The sequence below is a fragment of the Phytophthora sojae genome (genome assembly GCF_000149755.1).
Source record: "Phytophthora sojae unplaced genomic scaffold PHYSOscaffold_24, whole genome shotgun sequence".
Classification (NCBI taxonomy): domain Eukaryota; phylum Oomycota; class Peronosporomycetes; order Peronosporales; family Peronosporaceae; genus Phytophthora; species Phytophthora sojae.
The window spans coordinates 1-19,638 of NW_009258138.1; the positions used below are offsets into that span (position 1 = coordinate 1).

The 19,638-nt window shown below is 53.6% G+C and overlaps 10 protein-coding genes across 10 annotated transcripts; 1 reads left to right on the forward strand and 9 right to left on the reverse strand.

The window, feature by feature from the left end:
• Positions 1 to 49: 49 nt before the first annotated feature.
• On the reverse strand, positions 50 to 352 carry PHYSODRAFT_408347 (hypothetical protein; the record flags this gene model as incomplete). The annotated part of the gene is made up of 1 exon (XM_009541436.1): positions 50 to 352. A coding segment is annotated over one exon (303 nt), but the record flags the coding sequence as incomplete, so codon positions are not given.
• Positions 353 to 423: 71 nt separating this feature from the next.
• Positions 424 to 1,387, reverse strand: PHYSODRAFT_535670 (hypothetical protein; the record flags this gene model as incomplete). The annotated part of the gene is made up of 4 exons (XM_009541437.1): positions 424 to 753; positions 806 to 809; positions 872 to 1,009; positions 1,173 to 1,387. 4 exons carry the CDS (start codon positions 1,385 to 1,387, stop codon positions 424 to 426), a joined length of 687 nt encoding a protein of 228 aa, XP_009539732.1.
• A 1,073-nt stretch (positions 1,388 to 2,460) lies between these two features.
• On the reverse strand, positions 2,461 to 5,183 carry PHYSODRAFT_535746 (hypothetical protein; the record flags this gene model as incomplete). Its single annotated transcript, XM_009541438.1, has 3 exons — positions 2,461 to 3,158; positions 3,195 to 3,586; positions 3,679 to 5,183. The coding sequence occupies 3 exons, from the start codon at positions 5,181 to 5,183 to the stop codon at positions 2,461 to 2,463; spliced, it is 2,595 nt and encodes an 864-aa protein (XP_009539733.1).
• A 3,404-nt stretch (positions 5,184 to 8,587) lies between these two features.
• Positions 8,588 to 8,794, forward strand: PHYSODRAFT_535668 (hypothetical protein; the record flags this gene model as incomplete). Its single annotated transcript, XM_009541439.1, has 1 exon — positions 8,588 to 8,794. The coding sequence occupies one exon, from the start codon at positions 8,588 to 8,590 to the stop codon at positions 8,792 to 8,794; it is 207 nt and encodes a 68-aa protein (XP_009539734.1).
• A 3,068-nt stretch (positions 8,795 to 11,862) lies between these two features.
• Positions 11,863 to 12,680, reverse strand: PHYSODRAFT_342952 (hypothetical protein; the record flags this gene model as incomplete). The annotated part of the gene is made up of 2 exons (XM_009541440.1): positions 11,863 to 12,285; positions 12,333 to 12,680. 2 exons carry the CDS (start codon positions 12,678 to 12,680, stop codon positions 11,863 to 11,865), a joined length of 771 nt encoding a protein of 256 aa, XP_009539735.1.
• Positions 12,681 to 12,718: 38 nt separating this feature from the next.
• On the reverse strand, positions 12,719 to 14,579 carry PHYSODRAFT_342953 (hypothetical protein; the record flags this gene model as incomplete). Its single annotated transcript, XM_009541441.1, has 5 exons — positions 12,719 to 13,355; positions 13,837 to 13,901; positions 13,952 to 14,056; positions 14,086 to 14,457; positions 14,526 to 14,579. 5 exons carry the CDS (start codon positions 14,577 to 14,579, stop codon positions 12,719 to 12,721), a joined length of 1,233 nt encoding a protein of 410 aa, XP_009539736.1.
• A 23-nt stretch (positions 14,580 to 14,602) lies between these two features.
• On the reverse strand, positions 14,603 to 15,370 carry PHYSODRAFT_342954 (hypothetical protein; the record flags this gene model as incomplete). Its single annotated transcript, XM_009541442.1, has 1 exon — positions 14,603 to 15,370. One exon carries the CDS (start codon positions 15,368 to 15,370, stop codon positions 14,603 to 14,605), a length of 768 nt encoding a protein of 255 aa, XP_009539737.1.
• Positions 15,371 to 15,646: 276 nt separating this feature from the next.
• On the reverse strand, positions 15,647 to 16,143 carry PHYSODRAFT_342955 (hypothetical protein; the record flags this gene model as incomplete). The annotated part of the gene is made up of 3 exons (XM_009541443.1): positions 15,647 to 15,681; positions 15,751 to 15,998; positions 16,043 to 16,143. 3 exons carry the CDS (start codon positions 16,141 to 16,143, stop codon positions 15,647 to 15,649), a joined length of 384 nt encoding a protein of 127 aa, XP_009539738.1.
• A 493-nt stretch (positions 16,144 to 16,636) lies between these two features.
• Positions 16,637 to 17,396, reverse strand: PHYSODRAFT_535636 (hypothetical protein; the record flags this gene model as incomplete). The annotated part of the gene is made up of 2 exons (XM_009541444.1): positions 16,637 to 17,155; positions 17,250 to 17,396. Coding segments are annotated over 2 exons (666 nt in total), but the record flags the coding sequence as incomplete, so codon positions are not given.
• A 307-nt stretch (positions 17,397 to 17,703) lies between these two features.
• On the reverse strand, positions 17,704 to 19,406 carry PHYSODRAFT_535633 (hypothetical protein; the record flags this gene model as incomplete). The annotated part of the gene is made up of 4 exons (XM_009541445.1): positions 17,704 to 18,390; positions 18,475 to 18,679; positions 18,725 to 19,016; positions 19,067 to 19,406. 4 exons carry the CDS (start codon positions 19,404 to 19,406, stop codon positions 17,704 to 17,706), a joined length of 1,524 nt encoding a protein of 507 aa, XP_009539740.1.
• Positions 19,407 to 19,638: the final 232 nt, after the last annotated feature.

Consider the following 19,638-nt stretch of genomic DNA (forward strand, 5'->3'; position numbering starts at 1 on the left):
GATCGGGAAACGCGATGCTAAATCGACGACGCAGGTCTGTTGTAAACGGTGGTGGTACTCGAGACGCGCAATTCGCCGTATACCGAAGAAGCTGCTGGCCATCACACCTTCGTCTACCCCAGCAGCTGATAAGATATTTCCAGCATGCTTGGGCGCCCGGACACTCCCAAAGTAGGTGCGTGAGTGTCTCCTTTCGGTGCTGACAGCTTTGAAGCTTGCGACAGCTTGCATCCATTTCACGGCCGTCGAAGAAGAGATTGAGTTGCTTCGTTGCCGCTCTGTAACTTACCCATACTTGATATTCCGTAATCGAATTCTTGTGAGCCCACAGTTGCTTCGGTGTTTGTTGCATAGCTCCGCGCTGCCATGGATCCGCCGCTACAGTTGTTTCCAAGCGTGCGACCACAGACCGTAGCTCGCGTCCTAGTTCTTGCTTGAACGCTTTGAATGGTAGTTTCTTGATTGCAGACAAGACATTGCAGTTTGACACAGTTTCCAAGGGAAGCGGTGGAACAAGGGGTGAGCTTGAAACACCAACCCTCTTCTACCCGCTGCTAATTCATCGTATTCGTCGGCCATCTTGGGTGTTGGGGTATACGCTTGTTGGATAGCCCAGTGAACGCCGTTCGGTTCTGGTTTTAGGATAAAATATCCTCCGTCGGTGCCGTCGGTTCCTTCTGGGACCCGTTCGACGAGTTTAGTGTCTAGGACTTTCCAATGGTAATGATAGTGCAGATTCGGTGGTTGCCGAAGCTCCACCGTTGACCGCACCTGCAGTTCCTCTGCGATATCTATCGGTGGGGACCCTGCTATAATAGCCAATGCCCACCGACACAATTTCGGAGCCGTATGATGCGTTGTTGCGTCCGACGTCAATGAAATCCGGAGCGTATACGCCGCCAGTCCTATTCGCTGAATGTGCAACTCCTGTAGCGTGCAAACGCGGGTCCGGTTATATTTCTTGGCTGTCAGCATGCCCCCGTTTGCTTCTCGAATCCATGGGTTACTGCTCCACTCATGTTGAAGGGCAACTTCAACCTGTACGCTACCGTCACTCCCGCAAGCAGAGCGTGCGGCTGTGCCAAGTGGGGCCCTGCCAGAGGCAGGGGCTGCTCCCACACGGCAAGATGCTCGTCTGCAAGGCCCACGCCGTGCTGCTGGAGGAGAAGGACCGATACAGGTATGTGGGCCAGAATGTCTTAGCTTCAGTCGACCACTCCCGTTGCCAACGAGGAAGTTCCTCGTAAAGCCTGATCTGCAGTGTATTATCGTCCCTCCAACAAATGGCCTGGTCGGCTAACCGGGCCAGGTCCCGTGTACCTTGCCTTAGTAAAGTCTCCTTCTCTTCCTGTGTGGGTTGAAGCCACCCGCCTAGCAGCTCTTGCATCCTTTTGCAAGGTGTCTTCGGATGTCGTCGCCCGGTTTCCGTAAGGGTTATTGTATTATCACTGTCGGCCTCCCCACCCCTGAATGTCCATGCTCGCCATGCTGCGGAATACGTATCCTCTTGCTGCATTAGCCAGAGCATCGCATGTTTCATTTTTTGAGATTTTACGGCCACCTCAATCGATACGAGCCCCACGCCTCCGGCGCCTCGTGGAGTGTACAGAAGTCCAGGATTGACCTTATGCCTGCTTGCTTCCGTTTCTATCGAATGGCGCCACAGGAATTGCTTCTGCAGGTGTCGAAGTTCCTTGCCTGCCCACGGTGGTATATCGAACGCTGCGGCCGTGAACAATATTGCTGGTAGCATGATCACATTGAGGATGGTTACCCGGTGATATACACTCGTAGCCATCTGCGCCGCCGTTGCTAATCTTCGTTTGATATTGCGGATCCGGTGGGCCCAGTTGTGACCCGATAGCTCCTGAGTTCCTACTTCGTAACCTAAGTAACGAGTAGTTTCTCCATGCCCGAGTACCGGTATTCCATATAGCTCATTCATCTCCACCGCCGTATTCAGAAACATTAACTTGCTTTTCGTGGGCTGGACACTTAGGCCCGACAGTGCTCCAAAGCGCCGAATTATATCCATCACCCACGGGAGCTGCTTGGCTTCTTGAAGGAACACCGTCGAGTCGTCCACAAAGGCCGAGAAGCGGTGCTCAGCATCCGGTTTGCCCGGTACGTTGATCCCCTGCAACTGTGAGTCCTGTGAGATAGCTAGCGCCAACACCTCTGCCGCGATCAAGAAAAGCAAAGGCGCCAGTGAACAGCCTTGGCGACTGCCTGATAGCACCTCTGTCGGCTGCGAGAGTTCCCCATTTACCAGAAAGCGAGCTGTAGTCCCATCATGCAGTCGTCGTAACATATCTACGAATTCTTTCGAAAAACCAAAGCGTAATAGCGATCCGTTTACTGTCACCAAATGCCTCCTGTAGGCGGAAGTGCCGTCCGAAGGCATCCGAGGGTACAGTGTCCATGGGCACCAAACCCTCTGTGACTGCGCTGAAGGAGAACTTAATTCTGGAGAGCTAGCTGCAGCTCCTCCCTCTCGAATGTCGAGGTGAAGCAGCTCTCCACAGCTGCCCAGTTGATTTGCCGGTCTGCCGCATAATACGCAGCTTTGTAACTCTCGATCTTGTCCAGGGCCGTAAGGTGACGCCGTACTTGAGTTGGTACGCCGTTCTCCACGTCATCTTCCGTACCAGTGATCGCGCGAATTTCGGGATCGTAGATAATGGCGCACAAGATATGTTGAGCGAGCTTGAGTGTATGGCCGAAATCGCATTGCTGGAGTAGCGAGTCATCACCGTACGCTCGCGAACGCATTCGCTTCCAGTCATCGCAGTTGTCAAACGGCGGGGCACGCTTTTCCTTTGTAGGTGGTTCCGCTAGCCGCTTAGTCCAATCATCAAGCCATGTGTGGATCGACTTGTCGGTAGTCCGACCACGATACTGGATTAAACCCGCTAACATACAATCTTTCCGCCAGGCCGTAGTCCATGCTATTAGAACATCATCACTCACAGCTTGCAGCACGTCGGTTGCAAACGGAAACCGTGCAACAAGTCGGATCAGTCGTCGTGGTTCCAGTTCGGCTGCTCGTTGCCACTTATCGTTGTTGCTCGTGGCCAACGGGAACGGCGTCTGTGCTCCTTCCGCCCACTCCGGAGCCAAGAATTTCCAGTGGTGTTCCCAGTCCGGTCTCGCGACGACTGGCGCTGACAATTAAACGGGTTCTGTCACTTCACGCTTTCTTTTTTTCCGCCCGACTGCGGTAGGTTTGGCACTGTACAATGCGCCGAGTTTGTTTGTCACAGCGAGAGCAGAACGGTGATCCCTCTTTTGCATTATCTTCTTGGATCTGTGCCTCAGCTTCTTCTGCTGCTGCCTGTACGGTTTCCGCCGGCTTGGTTTGCTGCTGACCCTGTCACCGGATGGGACGTAGGCCTCGTCATGAGGATCCGTGGCGCTACCTGTTGATTTCTCACTATGGTCCTGTATCTGATCTCGTTCTCGGTCCAGCGCTCCTTCCTTGATCTCCCGCACATGGGTTTGCCATTGCTTCAACGCTACTAAAGGCACTTGGTGCCGCTGAAGGAATTCCCGAACGGTTGGGCTCGCTTCGTCCTCCAGGGCGGCGCTCAGGAGACGGTTTTGCTCTTATACTGAAAGTTTCGAGACGGTATTGACTAGGAATCCCAAGAGTTCATGGTATCGATCTGCCTCTGCTACCCGTAAATATGTTGAATTTCACACTTGAGCTCGTGTGGTATCGTCATGCCTTGCAGCCGGTGGTGCAGTTCATCTAGCGAGCCACCCCATTCGTCCGGATTCCATGGCTCCGCTGTGGCTTCGGCTTGCGATCGCGACGACCCGTCCTCGCGACCGGGAATCCTCTCTGTATCCTCCATTTCAAAATCTTCCGTCTTCGTCCCCTCCCGCTTCCCTACATCTGTGCCTTGTGGCTGTACGTGCACGAACGCCGAGTAGTGACGCCCCCAAAATCGTAGGACTAGTGGTGCTGCGTGTGCTTTCAGCTTGTCCTCCCGAATACGTTGGACGCAATCCTGGACTGTCAGCATAACCTGTTGACCGGTTTCGGAGACCTTTTTGAATCGCGTCCGCGAGCTTGGTCTATACATCACGCAGTTCCACGCTTGGTCACCTTGCGTGTTGTGCGCGAATACATAGATTGATCGTTTGAGAAAGTTTACTGCCATCGCCATCAGGTCACTGCCACCCCAGTTGAACCCTTCAACCATGGTGTCTCTGTCAGAAGCACTTCCAGCGTACTCCTCCAAGTACCACTTAAACTGCTTCTTGGAATCACCTGGCGGCATGTTTTCCCACCCTCGCTGCACATTCACTAATGTCAATGTCCTTGCGTAGTGATCGAACTGGTCACTCATATGAAGCTGTCCTGCGTGTTTGATGCCTCGCTTGATTGAGGTGGTTGCCTTAGTCAGAACGTCGTCATGAGCGGCGAGATCGTGGTTGGCTACTGCTTGCACGATAGCGATCGCCATGCAATTGCCCGTCGATGGTGTCGTCACCTCACGTATATGCAGTAGCCGTTCGACCACTTCAACGTTGTCAATCGTGGTGGGGACCACCGCATCCCATGGAATGTTGAGGAGTTGCTTTGGTAGCAGCGGTTCCACCACAGTTAGTAGCTCCTGGCGTTCACGCTGTTTTAAAGCCACTAGTTGCGGGGCTGTCGGCACCGCCGGCGGCGTGCGTCTCACTATGTGCAACAGGCTCTTTTCATCTTTGGTAAGATCCTTATAGAGACGCTCTTTTGGGGTTTCTTGCGACGATCCCGATGAGATATCGATGATTTCCTGGTGTTGATCTGCCGGTGGCTCGATTCCAGCGTTCCTATCCTCCTCGTCATCTTCCTCATCTTCGTCCTCAGCTAGGACGTCATATCGCGAGTGCGCTGGCCTTATTTTCTGGTCCAGGGCTGCCTTGTGGGCGAACAAGGTCCGTCCTTCTTTCAGCTTGACTGTTACCCATTTGGGTTGAGGCTTGGGCGTAGGTGCCTGCTGTTGCTGGCTGGCTTCTTCTCGGTGGTGATCTCCTTTCGGCTCTCCTGCCTGATCGGACGCCGGTTCGAGATCTCGCTGCGGTCTTCCGAGCTCCACATCGTGGCCATTCGCCGTCGGACTCACGGCTTCTTCCTCTGCTCGTTCCGCTTGCTGGTGCAGGCGCAAACGTTTTGCTGCTGCCTCCTTCATTTCCTTCATGCTGCCGTACGGATTGGCTAGGTCCACGAGATTGATCACCTACTCTTCACAAGCCACCAGTCCTCCTTGCCCTCTTAATTGGTCGTCCGTGTAGTTGCACCGCGCGAGAGTGTGTCCTAGCTGCCCGCAACGTAGACACTACAGGCGACGACCTACAGCCGGGTGCTTGATCACAATGCTTGCCCCAAATCAAATGATTCGTTGGATTCCCCGCTGGAATTCTGGGCATCCTGCTAATTTGAATGTTACTTTCCACAATGTAGAAGTGCGAGAGTTCGGCGTGCAGGCATCCAGATCCTCGAAGTCGATTTCGACCTGACTGTGCTTTTTAAAAAAGGCTGTCAGTCGTCCGATGTCCATGAAGCGCGTGATGTTTTATAGACGGACTTCGTATTCCGTTGGCGGACTCATACTAACACCAGCGCGTCCTAACTGGCGCTCCCACGGGGTTCCGCGGTCGGGCCCGTGTACGTTCATCAAGCGGTACACTCTTCCTTTGAACGGCACTGGTGTCAGTGCATGCCTCGCAGCTGTCGCGCGATCAAAAAAGAAGAAATGGATTGACTTCTTGACTCTGTTGAAGCTTATCGTTTTGGTTTGACTTAGCAACCCATGCAGCTCCGTCAAATTCACATTAGCCCGCTCGGCTGCGAGCAGAATGTCTTCTTGGAGCGCACGTGTGTGCTGGCGGCTTACGCGCACGCCCGTATAGCCGTTCAAAACAAACATGAGCTCCCCTTCAACCTGCGCTTGAATCGTGCTGTACAGACGCAGCCGCTCTTGAGAGTCTAGAATACTTCTGATGAAATCCGGCAGACGCCTGCTGACAATGCTGCCTTCTGCTAGACCTTGAATGATTTTCCATTCATCATCGGAGCCCTCGCGCAGCTGGTGCTGCGCCCTGCCGGGTTCTCTTCGCGTGCATATTCCCTTGAAGCGTTCGATGTCATTGCTTGAGTACTTGCCTGGATTAAACATGAACACTGGGAATGCCTGGGGGTCCTCGCTTGTCGCTGGAGCTGAAGAGCGATCGGACCCTTGCTTCACCTTTGCCGCCCACTGGTTGAGCACTGGCGCTCTTGCCCACCGAACCTTACTGAGGACGCTTTGCAAGATCGTGGTAAGGTTCCAGCTTGTATTGTATAGATCTCGGCTGATCACTGTCGCGTATGTGGTCCATTCGGTGTAGGATCCCTGACCCGTAACACACACCGCTTCGAATACCTTGAGCATACAGGACGCTTCATCTCCTTTGAGCTTGGGGTAGCGCTGCTTTCCAGGCGGTATACGCTCCGTTTTCACCTCAACCGTCTTGAAAACCGTTGCGAATAAATCAGCCACGGTCAACTTCCACGCTTCCGGCGGCGCTACTTCCGGTGAAGCTCTCATGTCGTTCACTAACGCGTCGAAGATTTCTTCTGGTTGGACGTTCAGACCTCCCTCGATGGGTGACCACTCGGGATGATGTCCCGCTTTCTCGTTCTTCGGCCACACAGCCTGGGGCATCTACGCTGCTGCCGGTCTCTGGTTCTTGTCGTTCTGGCTTCTCGCCCCGCGCTTGACTGGGAGCGTCGTCCTCTGTCCGCTCGTAAGCCTCTTCCTGTGAAGGCGGCGTTTCCGCGACGATCGAATCCATCTCCTCCGAGTCTGCGTCGCCGAGCGCCTGGTCATCTCGGCGGGGCTTCCCTGGGTCCGGTGGCTTGCCGTTGTCGGGCGGATCCCCATGCATGGGCGATCCCATGTTTTTGTATGTAAAGCCAGTGCCGTGCGCACACTTTGCTTCCAATCCCTCCAGCTGGTACACTGTGCTGTCGGGGCCTCGCCTCTGCTCTGCTAAATTGAAAGTGGCCTAACTCTAAGTTAAAGTTAAGCTAATCAACTGCCAGTACCAAGCACATCGCAGTGCAAGAACGGAGCGGCTGCCACTGCAAGAATAAATCGGTTGTCGCTGCAAGAAAACAAACTGATAAGGTCCCTGATAGAATGGCGCCAACTCCTTGCATAATAGTAAGCACCGATTTCGGCGGGGACGTTTTCTTTCGCTCTCTTCGTCGTGGCCTTGCGCGTTAAACCAAGCTCGAATTTCAGAGCACGGCATATATTAGCAGTAGAAAATTTCTTCTAGAAATGTTTTGTAGTGCAGGAAACGCTGACTTTAAAGCTGCTTGCAGCTCCTCGATATAAAAACAGGGATGCTTTTCAATATTGTAGACGTAGTTTAGTACGATAGATCGCCAACGCATGTCAATCATCGACTAGAAAGCAATCATACAAAGCGAGCGAGTTAGAATTAAAATGTCAGGGCCGTAGTATTGTCGGATTTACTCCAGCCATTCAACGAAAGTGAGCACATAACTCAACGTTAACTCGTTGTCTTAGCAGCTATTCTATCTTAAATCGACGAGTTAGCCTCCTACCTCAATGATGGGCTAATCACCGTGATTTGCTAAAACAACGAATTACGCACAATACATTTTGAGTCAGCATTTTTCTTACAACTTCGATGATCCCCTTTCTGTATTTCTCTGAGAGTAGGGCGTTGTATTGAGTAGGTATATCATAATAATAGTTGGCTGTGTTTCGATCTCGTACGCCCTCGATCATGCTTTTCATGGCAAATTGACCCTATTTTTACTCTCACTCACGACAGCGCTTTCAAGCGCGTTTGGCGTAATGGCCACTCACACTGCTCCGACGCTGGGGCTTACCGTGCAGTCCATTTCCTGGTGCAATCGGGCCGTCAACTGGACGAAGAAGCTGGTTCAAGCATGGTATAAGTTGCAGGTGAGCCATCGAGGGGGGAAGTATTCACTGGAGAGGCTGCTGGCGCTGGAGGAATACGCTCGAACTACCTCGCTGTCTCGAGTCCTTATCGTACGCCGCTGCCTATTACGTTTGTGGTTCTCGTACAAGAATTGATTCCACTGCAGAAACCGAGCGAGGGCCCGCTTGCCAACTACGGCTTCTGGATCCGAGTAGCTCTCTTGACTGGCGTCGTCGCTCACACTGCAGCAATACACGCACAATTTCTCGTGGACCGAATTAATTTCTCGAGACGACAGCTTTTACTTAATTTTTGCTGCGTTGGCGTCACGTTTTCAGTAACGATGATGGGGATCTCATGTGCAGTGGGGTTTCCTATTGCCTTCATTTTGGTGACAGCTCTTCCTGTATTCTACTTCATCCTGCTGGTTTCGCTTCGGATAACCGCGGGTTGGCGCTTTTTCGAGGACATGGCGAAAGACAGGGTTCAACTGTTAAAATATGTCTCCTTTATTGTCATTCAGGGCCTGATGGTCATCGTATATCGAGCCTACCAGACACTGCTTACTATTGTGATCGACACGCGCTATGAAATCCCCGTGATCCTGTTTCTGCCTTGTATCAAGATGATGATGAAGTATTTATTGTCGATTGGGACCACCCACGTAGAAGACTTAATGCCCGAGTCTGTCATCTTCACGGCGGAATTCTTCAACTCTCTTTACGTGGCCACATTCATGCAAAGAACTACGTCTCCTGTCACGCTCGTTACGATGGCGACGTTTGATATTTGCCAAGGAGTCATCCATCTGTACAATTTCTACCGCCGCGTAAGTTAAATCCGCGCTCGACTCGATGAAGTGCTAGGACAAACTACTTCGCACAGTTTGCTGGGATTGATCAGGTCACTCTGCGACAACACGGACACGTACAGAACTCAGACGAAAGCAAGAGTAAAAATACGCTCGGTTCTCCAGTACCAACTTTCCGACGCGCTAAAAACGCTGCTGGATACACTAGCGGCCACTCCGTGCAACAAATCTGCGGGTTTTAGAAGTGGATATCGTGTTAAGCCCGTGAGGCGGCACACGGATACCGCATCAACAAGTTTCAATGCAATCGGCAGTATAACACCAAAGGTTAATCCTTTTGGACGGTCAAAGCGCTCAGCATAGATTCAACCACTCGAAGAAGCCAACGCCAGCTTTAGCAATTCAACGAGAGGAGCTGGGTCGCGAAGGAGCATTCACAGCAAGGAATCGCTCGTTTTACGTGGCACGCTTGAAGCCGTTTTCAGTACCGAATGCCAAATTCTGCCGGAGTACTTGGAATCGTTAATTCCGGTATTTTACTGCTGCATGGTTTTGACAATCATCCGCCTCCCGAACGCGCAGTATCCCATGGACCTCGACGGTGTGACGGTGGATAACGCACTTGCATCCATACACGGTGTGCTTACTCTGGCGCTGGTAAAAATAATTTATTTCGTAATTTACGTTGCAGTTCTTCACCATGGCTGCGGATTGTCGGCTCTGCATCAACTCGCATTTGTGCACGAGACCCAGATGCTGCTGGTTCAAGATAAAATCGCTATTTGGGTATTGGCGACTTTCGCATTTCGGGTAGTTCACTTCGGTACGTGATTCGTTGTGTGGTGCGTTTTCGTTTGGATCTAACATTCATGACGTCAAATGCTCGCAATTAGGGGTCGATTTTACCTTTAAGTTTTCCTGGCTCAATTCCTGATCGTTTGCCATTGATTCAAAAGTATTTACTTCAGAGAAGTAGTTAAAAAAACTTACTGACCTACACTAGGAATCAAGAAAAAGTCGTTTCTCCTTCTGTATCTTATAGAAGTCTGGTTTACCCAATTCCTAAGAATAATAGTCGAAGTGGGTTAACAATAGGTCCTTGTGCATTGCTGACTCAGATTCAGATTTATAATTACTTCAGTAGTAGAAAGAAAACTTCCGACAACCACTCGAGCAATGTCTTCGCAGCAGCGAATACTCCCTGAACCAACAGACACGCGGGATTCGAGTCACGGCAAGCACAGTTGCTTCAGACAGGTAGCGTTAGCGTTAATGGATTCGTGGCTTTCCGTCCAAGTGAGTCACTACGGCGGCAAATACTCACTTGAACGCGCATTGGCCCTCGAAGAGCAGATTCAGCGGACGTTTTTTTCTCGAGTGCTCTTAACGGTTGCGTGAGCACCTGCCCCAGTCATTCTGCTGGTGTTGTATCAAGAATGCGTCCCCCTCCAAAACCCTGCAGAAGGCTGGAGAGCTAACTACGGGTTCTGGATTCGTGTTATCATTCAAGGGAGCGTAATAACGTGGTCGGCATCAATTCATGCAGCGTTTTTTCTCGGTGAGACTTCTCTTTCGAATTCAAGGCTTGTGCTTTGCTCTATCTGCGCTGGGATTGTGTATACGGGTGTAGCGTTGGGAATTGCTGCAAATTGGCTCTTTCCTATTCAATTCCTACACCTGCTGCTGATGCCCGCGACACCAGTTCTACTTGTGCTCGTTTTTGGTGCCGCTATTGGGTTCAACAGATTTCGATTATTAATAGCAACTTCACGTACAGCTCAGCTTCACCAGCTTGGAAAAATGTTCGCCGTGCAGCTCCTGATGACGATCTGTATGAAATAGCGTTCCGCTATGTTAGCGGCTCTGTGCTGGAGCTGCCTGTGGTTTTGCTCCTGTCGCTCGTCAAAATCGCAATGAAGAACCTCATAACTTTCAATGTGTGGCATATGGAAGACCGTGTGCCCGAAGAAGTAATCTTCAATGTCGAGTTTTTCAATGCGGCGTACATGGCCGCGTGTCTTCGTCTGTCACAACTGTACTTGGAGTCATGGCGGTTGACATGGTCGGCACCGTCATCGAGTTGCGCTGCTTACACCAACGAACTCGACGTATTTTCGCTCGCTACTGCAGCTCGAGTGATGTTAGCCAAGAACTTCCAACACAAGTACGAACATGGGCTCAGCATACGACTCCACATGCAATTCGCGGTGTTATTCAAGTGATGTCGTCCTGTCCTCACCGCGTATCAGATAGAGGGAAGGCTCTTCTTGAAAATTTGCAGATTTTTCCCGATGACCCAACGGGGCTCGAACTAAATACACCCGAACAACCGACTCACCATTGTACGCACAGAGCGACACCATGTAGGTGCGATATACGCCGAGCAGTCCCCGTGCATCCAGCATCAATGGCGAAGGATTTTCTGCGTCGAATAAGTGCCCGCCATTCGAAGCAACAGGACGGAAATTCGCTCAGGGAGCCGTTAGAATTGCTGTTCACTTCCGAGTGCCTCGTGTTGACCGAGTACCTGAAGACTATTGTTCCTCTGATGTACATATGTATGGCTGTGGCATTTTCATGATTCCTGCCGCACAATATCATTCCGAGATGGAAGGCATCACTCTGAGCAACGTGTATGGCAAGTTATTGGGAGTTTTTGCCTACGGGCTACTGGAGCTGGGATCTTTCGTCGCGCTAGCCGTTGTTCTACGGCGAAACTGCGGTATCAGTGCCCTTTATCAACTCGGATTCGTACTCGAGACGCAGATGCCTCTGGTTCAGGCCAAATTTCCACTCTGGGTCGTCATGCTGCTGGCTTGTCGAGTGGCTCACTTCGGTGCGTTGGCACGCGCTGAGCAAAATATTCGAAAGAAAAGCTCATGAAAACTTGATTTCGTATGTGTGCATTGGTCAAATTGCAGGTGTTGACTTCACTTTTCAGTTTGCATGGGCATCCGATACCAGTAACTAGAATCCGAGATAACGTTATGATAGCAAATAAAAGTACATGAACCTATGAATATGACATGGTGATCAACCAACCACGCAAGCGTCCGAAAGCCAGAGATATTTTTGTTTCAGTGGGAAAAGCACCATCACCGGATGTGCGGGCCGTGTGAGATTCCCTGCAACCCTCGACTTCCCACGTGAACTGTGGGTGACACGAATCCGTGCCTAGCGACCAGCTCATTATAGTACACAACGTGTCCCTCATCCAGGAACTTCCGGAGGAAAATCTCGTTGTACCGCAATGGGATCTGGATCGCTTCGTCTCCGTGGCACTTGGCCATCATGATGCGGTTGCGGATGTCGCCGATGACCGGCAGGTGCTGCGCGCAGAAGACGCCGTGGTATTTCTGCGCCACGCTCGTGCTGGAGCAGCCCACATAGCTGCAGACCCGCGTCTGACTCGCCGCGGAGTGCAGCGCGTAGTCCTGAGCGTTGCGTTTGTCCACGAATCGCTCCTTGTGGAGCAGCAGCAGCGAGTGGTCTTTGCACACTTTGAGGCCGCCCGACAGCTGTTGCCGTTCCTCGTGCAGTGGCCGATTTGACAGAGCTGCACGACGCGTCCGCCGTTGTTGACCCTCGTGCGCGGCGGGAGCCTCTGGCCGGCCACGTGTGCGTCAAGCACTAGCAGCCGCGTGAAGTGCTCCCGGCAGAAATAGTCGCGGCCATGCGCGCACAGGCCGCTCTTCTTGCAGCCACGGAAGGCGCACGTGTCGCTCTTCTCCGCCTGAAGTTGTGGGCGGCTTTCCGGCGGTGGGAGGGGTGGAGCTGGCGGTGCTGGAGGTTGCGAGAGCTGCTGCAGGTGCGCGCCGCACACGTTGCGCCCGTTGAAGAGGAACTCGCCTGCGTACGGGCAGTTGAACATCGAGCAGAAGGGGAGCGGCGTCCAGGCTGGCGGCGCGTACATCGATAGATGCGCCGATGGTGAATTTGTATGTGTTTTGCCTAGTTAAGCAATCTTTCAGCGGTCTTCTGTCCTCCCGCAACTCCAACAAGTTGGTCGCCCACAATTCCCACCACGGGTGCGACATATCCATGCTTGGCCACAAGTGAGTTGTAGAAGTGCACATGGCCCTTGTCCAGGAACTTGCGCAGGAAGATTTCGTTGTACCTCAGCGGGATCTGTACCTCGAAATCTCCGTCGCTCTTGGCGGCCATTATCTTACCCCGCAGGTCGTCGATCACCGGCAAATGGCCGGCGCAGAAGAAGCCTCGGTACTTTGCCGTCACTTTGTCTCGGTCGCACCCTACGTAGTTGCATACTGGCATCGCTAAGTGGCTTGCACACTTTCCTCTGATGTAGTCCCTTCGAACCAGGAATGCAGCTTGGCTCTGGTCCACGAACTGGTCCTTCTCCCTTAGTAGCCGCGCGTGGTCCTTGCATACAAACTTCTCGTCCACCGTTGTTCGACCTTTCTTCTTACAGAGCCCGACCTGGCACAAACGCACCAAGTTCCCATGGACGTTGACGCGTTCTCGAACCGGCAGAGCTTGGCCCACCACGTGCGCGGTCAGCTCCATGACGTGCGTCTTGTGGCGCTTGCAGTAGAACTCTTGGCCATGGGCGCGCGCCCCTTGCTTGCTGCAGTTCGGGAACGAACACTTTCTGTGGACTTGGCGGTGACGTTCGCGGCCGCGTGGAGAAGAAACCGTTGGCGGTGCTGTACGGACAACTCAGCTCATCGAAGTGGGCTCTGCAGACGTAGCGGTAGTTGTATTGGAGAGCGCCAGGCCGGGAACAGTTGAGCAGCTCGCACGGAGGAGCTACCTGAAGAGGAGGCGGAAGCGGGGTGTTGTTCATCTTTTGGTCAGTTTTACCACAACCAATCATTGCTTCTATGTCAGTAAGAAGCAGTGATTGGTTGTGATAAAACTTTTCGCGAGGAGTCATTTATCCGTTTTAACCGTTTTATAGTTTAACATGTAAAAACGTTGCAACCGAAATTGTCACGTGAGAGTTAGAAATGCCAAAAGTAACATGTAAAGTCAAAAAAGGTTTAAACGCATAATTTAAGCATCGGGAGTAGAATCCTCAGTGAGCTCAAATCCAGCTGCCTTCCAACGCAGCAACCGCCTTGAAGGTTCTGCGGGGCGGGTTCAGCGGCTCCGTTGCGAGTTCCTTGGCTTTCTGGTGCACAGCTTTGTTTTTTTTTCAAGTTCTCCCAGCTTCTCCTGAACCCTCAGTCCATAGTCCGGGTCCGCCTTGCAGAAGTTGGCAATGGCGCGAGCTTGCACTGGTTTGGACGCGTTGACCAGCGATCCGGCAATGTTGTCCGTGAGCCGCTCACGTGCCGCGGTGTCCAGCGTCTTACGGTAGAAGTCCCCACTTGGGAGAAGTTGTCGTCGTCCGCCGTCGAGAACTTGTCCACCACCGAGTGATCCCCTTGGTACGCGTGGTAGCGCAATGCGGGGCTTTCAACAGGTCCGCCGACGCTGTTAGGGAAGTAGTTGGGCGCGTCGTTCATGTTGCCGTCGACCGTCATGAAGCCGTCGCGCTGGTAGGTCCGCAGCTCGTTGAGGGGTTTATTCACTGGGATCTGCTGGTAGTTTGGTCCGAGTCGGTGCCGCTGCGTGTCCGGGTACGAGAACAGTCGTCCCTGCAGCATTTTGTCGGGCGAGGGCTCAATACCGGGCACCATGTGCGACGGCGAGAACGCGAGCTGCTCCACCTCGGCAAAGTAGTTCTTCGGGTTGCGGTTCAGCACCGGTCGGTTTGGTGCTCCTGCAGCGGATACGCGCTGTGCGGCCAGACCTTGGTGACGTCGAAGGGGTTCACGCTCTCCTTGGCCGCTTGCTCGGGCGTCATCGTAGCGTCCAGGTGGGGAAGTCCTAGCGCTCGATGGGGGTGTACAGGTCGCGGATGGCGTAGTCCGGGTCGGAGCTCGCGAGAGCGGCAGCTTCGTCCACTGGCAGGTTGCGGATGCCCTGGTCCGTCTTGAAGTGATATTTGACGTAGGTAACCTCTCCCTGGGCGTTCACGTTGACGTACGTGTGGCTGCCGTAGCCGTTCATGTGGCGGAAGCCGTCCGGGATGCCGCGGTCCGAGAAGAGGAAGGTCTGCTGGTGCAACGTCTCCGGACGCAGCGAGAAGAAGTCCCACATCATGGTATCCTTGAGGTGCGTGCTGGGCAGGCGCTTCTGCGTGTGGATGAAGCTCGGGAAGAGGATCGGGTCGCGGATGAAGAAGATGGGCGTGTTGTTGCCCACGAGGTCCCAGTTGCCCTCCTCCGTATAGAGCTTGATGGCGAAGCCGCGCGGGTCTCGCACCGTGTCGGCGCTGCCCAGTTCCCCTCCGATGGTCGAGAAGCGGACGGCCACGGGCGTGCACTTGCCCACGGAGGAGAACAGCTTGGCGCGCGAGTACTTGGTGGCCGTCTCGTGCGTGACCTCGAAGTAGCCGAAGGCGCCGGCGCCCTTGGCGTGCACGACGCGCTCAGGGATCCGCTCCCGGTCGAAGTGCGCGAGGTGGTCCAGCAGAGCGAAGTCCTGCAGCACGATGGGGCCGCGCGGGCCAGCTGTGGCCGAAGCGGTGAGCCCAGAGGGAGGTAAGGGGGCTCCGTTGCTCGTGGTGGCGACTGGCGGGGCAGCGGGAGCCATGATTTGAGTTGAAGTTGAAGTTGGTGGAGTGTTGGTCGTAGTGTTGGTCGCTTGACGAGGACGCCGCAAATTGAAGTGAACGATCCCGGAGGCGAAGTCATCGGCCATCAGAGCTAACAGGACCCCTTACGTGGGTGCATTGCCAGCCTTGTCGTACCCCCGGAATACAGCGACATGATAATTCCTTGTCCGACCTGGTCTCATCTTAGCTGAGCAAGAGCTTCTCATCCCTCTATTGATGAGGCTTGATGAGTATTTGCGATTGGTGCCGTTGTCTTACCTCCACGAGAACTTGAAGGTGAAGTCCACCCCTTTAGCATCAGAGATGTTAGCGAAGAAAACATGGAAAATGGTGCGAAATTCCTGCTAATCTTTCTTACCGAAATGCGTGACTCGGAAGGCCAGCATCATCATCACCCAGAGCGCGAATTTGGCTTGCACTAGCGGCATCTGAGTCTCGAGAACGAAGGCCAACTGGTACAGCGCCCGGATGCCGCTGTTGCGTCGGATGATGGTGGCCAACACGCCAAACAATATCAACTCCAGCAGACCGTAGGCGAAAATGCCCAAGACCTTGCTCCAAACGTTGTTGAGCGTGATACCGTGCATCTCGGAGTGGTAGTGAGCGCTGGGGAGGTGCACCAACACCAAGACGTCAAAGCCGTATTATACATGAACGGGATTATTGTCTCCATATACTCGGTCAAAATCAAGCACTCGGAGGTGAAGAGCAGCTCGAGCGGCTCACTGAGCGTGTTGAAGTTCTCGTGCATGCGCGAATGGAAGCTGCCGTGAGAAAGTGTCCGACACTCGTCGAGAGTGGGGGACGTAATTGGCTGGACGCGGGTACCAGCACACACGCTCCATCTGCACAATTACATCCATGTCTTCTGTGCGATATCCGCCGAGCGGATAGCCGAATCACGGAGAGGCGGCTGTAGCTTCTCAACCAGAACTCTCGCGTCTGCTGATAGCTGGTACGGTATGCAGGATAGCACTTGAACTCGTCCCTTAACTTGGGCTCGGAGCTTCTTCAAACTCGTCCGTTGAGCCCAATTCCGGACTGACGTGACTAGGCTGCCCTTGCTATCGCTAGCTGCATCCTTGCGGGTATATCGGCCCAGTATGTTGTATGTGCGCTGATACAGTTCTCTCAATTCGATCACGGAGTCAGCAGCATCGATCGCCATGATTACTAGGATAGTCGTCGCTGATGAAGCGGCCTGCATACTTGTGGCCAAGAAAACTGCGCCGAAGAAGTCGACGTTAAAAATGACTTCTTCGGTCCATCTGCGTGATCGTGACTCGCAGCAGGTTCTTCAGGGCGAGCTTGATGATAGACAGTAGAGTCGCTTGCCCACTTGGTATGCTGGATAAACGACAATCATCAGAAGCTGGACGCCGAACATTTTTTTGAGTTGCTTCAGCTTGGCTGACTGCAATGATACGTGCTGAAATACGCTTCTTCCTATGGCAATGCGAAAGCACCCCACTACCACGACCGAAATGCGGTGCAAGGATCATGTGCAAGAACGGAGTAGGGAACACCCAGTTCGCAGCAATTGCCAAGGCGATACCAACGTAGATGACTGCCATAGTAAGTGTATACAGAGCAAGCTGTCGATGAGAAAGAGCAGCTCCGTCGAGGAGGTGGCCGATGTGAATCGCTGAAGCAAATGCGATGACTGCTCCCTGAACGGCGACGCGAACCCAAAAGCCATAGTTGGCCTGCCAGCCTTCATCGGGACGCTGCAGAGGGACACTTTCTTGGCAGAAAACCACCAGCTCGGAAGCGACGGTGGTATCTAGCTCGTTACTTTACTTTAGTAGTTTAACGTGGCTTATACAGGCCTCAACCTTTGAAACTGAAGAAAACCACCGCAACAATCGGCGCTGGGGTGCCGACACTAACCAGCACAACACGAGAAAAGGGCGTGCGCTCGATGTACTCCTCGAGTGCCAGCAACCGCTCCACAGAATACTTGCCGCCGTAGTGACTGAGTTGGGTAGAGAACCTGATATCCGTCAGGTATCCGTCAGCTTTGTGGCCCAAGTCTCGAAAAGTCTGCGCTTGCGTCCTTTTGTACGGTGTCGTGCCGGATCATGGAGAACGGGGGGCAGCGGTGATATCATTTACTGGTGCTGCATTTGTTCGATGTCTCACAAGTAAACCTACACTAACTTATCGTAAACGGTTTTAGGTGAGTAAACCAACGAATAATGAATATGGTCAATGCCGAAGATAAGCTTAGATCAAGTGCTACACACAGATACGAAAGTGAACTTGTCTTTTCAAAAGCAGAGCAGCACGTCAAATCCAGTTGCTACCAATCTTAAGGCTCCATCACTGGCGTGAACACGTCGAAGAAGCTCTCCCCAAGCCAATACGCCGTCAAGTTCGAGTACAACGCGTCGCCCTCCTCCCAGTTCACAGCATCGTTCACATCACCAGAGCCCGAGTACTTCGCCACCGACGGATACGGATAAGCCGGACGCGTGCGGTAGAGCGTGCTGGACGACCCGGACGTCGAGCTGGAGCCGCTCTCCTCCGTGGACGTCATGATCTCGTGTGGAGCCGATCCAGCCTCCACCCAGTCCAACATCGGGGTCAGCAGGTCAAACGACGTCATGCCTTCGCCGCTTCCACAGTGCCACACACCGGGGAAGAGGTACATGCGGTTGAAGTCCTGGTCGGCGTCAGCGCCCATGTTGTCGATCAGCTTCTCGTGATACTGGATCGTCGTGCGCGGAGAAATGTGCTGGTCAGCCCAGCCGTGCCAGAGAATCAACTTGCCTCCAGCCTCACGGAAGGCGGAGAGGTCGGGGCTCACAGAGTCGAGGAACGGGTGGTGCGGCTTGAGCAGTTCAATGGTCGAATTGGCAAACACCAAGTCCTGTAGTGTGTAGTTTGCTCCAGGGGCATCCTTGAAGATGAGGTAGCGAAGCGTTGACAGAGCCATCGCCTCGCTTGGAACGCTCCCTCCATCGGTGGCGAGCACTCCAACGTCGATCCATCCGTTCTCAGAGCCGAACTGCATCTCACCAACGGTCAAGTGCTCGCCGCTGGCCTCGTCGATAGGACCAGAGTAGAAGTTGATGGCCACGTGGGTCTCAGCCGCGGTGAGGCATGTGGAATTGTCGGCGTCGTCAGCGCATTGAATTGTACGAGGATCAAACGAACAGATGCGAGGGTCAGTGGGGAGACCGTCCTCCACGCCGTCCAGGGAATTGCATGCAGCCACCACGCCATCGTGAAGAATAGGAACTCGCGACGGGTTCAAGATGGGCTCGTTGTTCTCGTCCAGGTTACTCAAAGCGTCCCAAGCGTGGTGGAAGCTGTTCTGGAACTGGAACAGGAACGCAGGGGCACCAGCCACGATGCCGTTGAAGTCTTCCGGATAGCGGAGTGCCGACATGACAGCCTCGCGGCCGCCGTCCGAGCACCCGTTGAAGTACGCGTACTTCTGCTCCTGGCCGTAGTACTGCTTGATGAGCGTCTTGGCGACCTCTGCAGTGCTGTGCACGGCCAAGTAGGCGAAGTCGATGAAGGCGTCTTCGTTTAATGCGAAGGACCCATCGGTGGTGCCGTCCATGTCGGTTGTCGCCATCGCAAAGTGTCCATTCTCGTATTGGTCGGAGCCCTCCGCTGCTACGACCGAGAGAGAGAGACCATCGACGGGCCACACAACCCGTCACAACCTGCTTGCAGATAGCGTTGCGTCCAGGTCGAAATGGGCAGCTGCATCATCCACTTAGCCTGTGGGGGCAGGTAGCCTTCCACGTAGCAATAGGACACGCCGTCCACCTCCGTTTCAGTCGCCTTCGTGATGTTGGTGCCGGCGCCACCGATGGACGTGAGATCCACGGACAAGAGATCCGAGCCAGAGTCGGAGCTCTTGGTCGAAGAGGCCGTTGTTTGCGACGAAGTCTCGGTAGTCGAGGTGCCGGTGGAAGTGGCATCTGCACACTCGTCCGCGAAGACGGTGCACTGCGCGAGCAATGTCGCTACGATGAGAGACGCGTAGAAGACCTTCATGGGCTGGGCTCTCGTGCTGGTGTTGCTTGATCTTCTGGTGCGCGATGCAAGGAGAAAGGAAGAATGAACCGGGCTCCATATTGGCTCAACAGGACTGCTCGCGCGCGTGCCATCGATGAGCGAGGCCTTAGCGCGCCGGTCGTAGCAGGGAACTGTGCGCACCCACGGGGTCAACCAAGCATGCTGCAACCACGTACATGTACGTGAAGGCACGCCCGGCGCAAAATCAGTT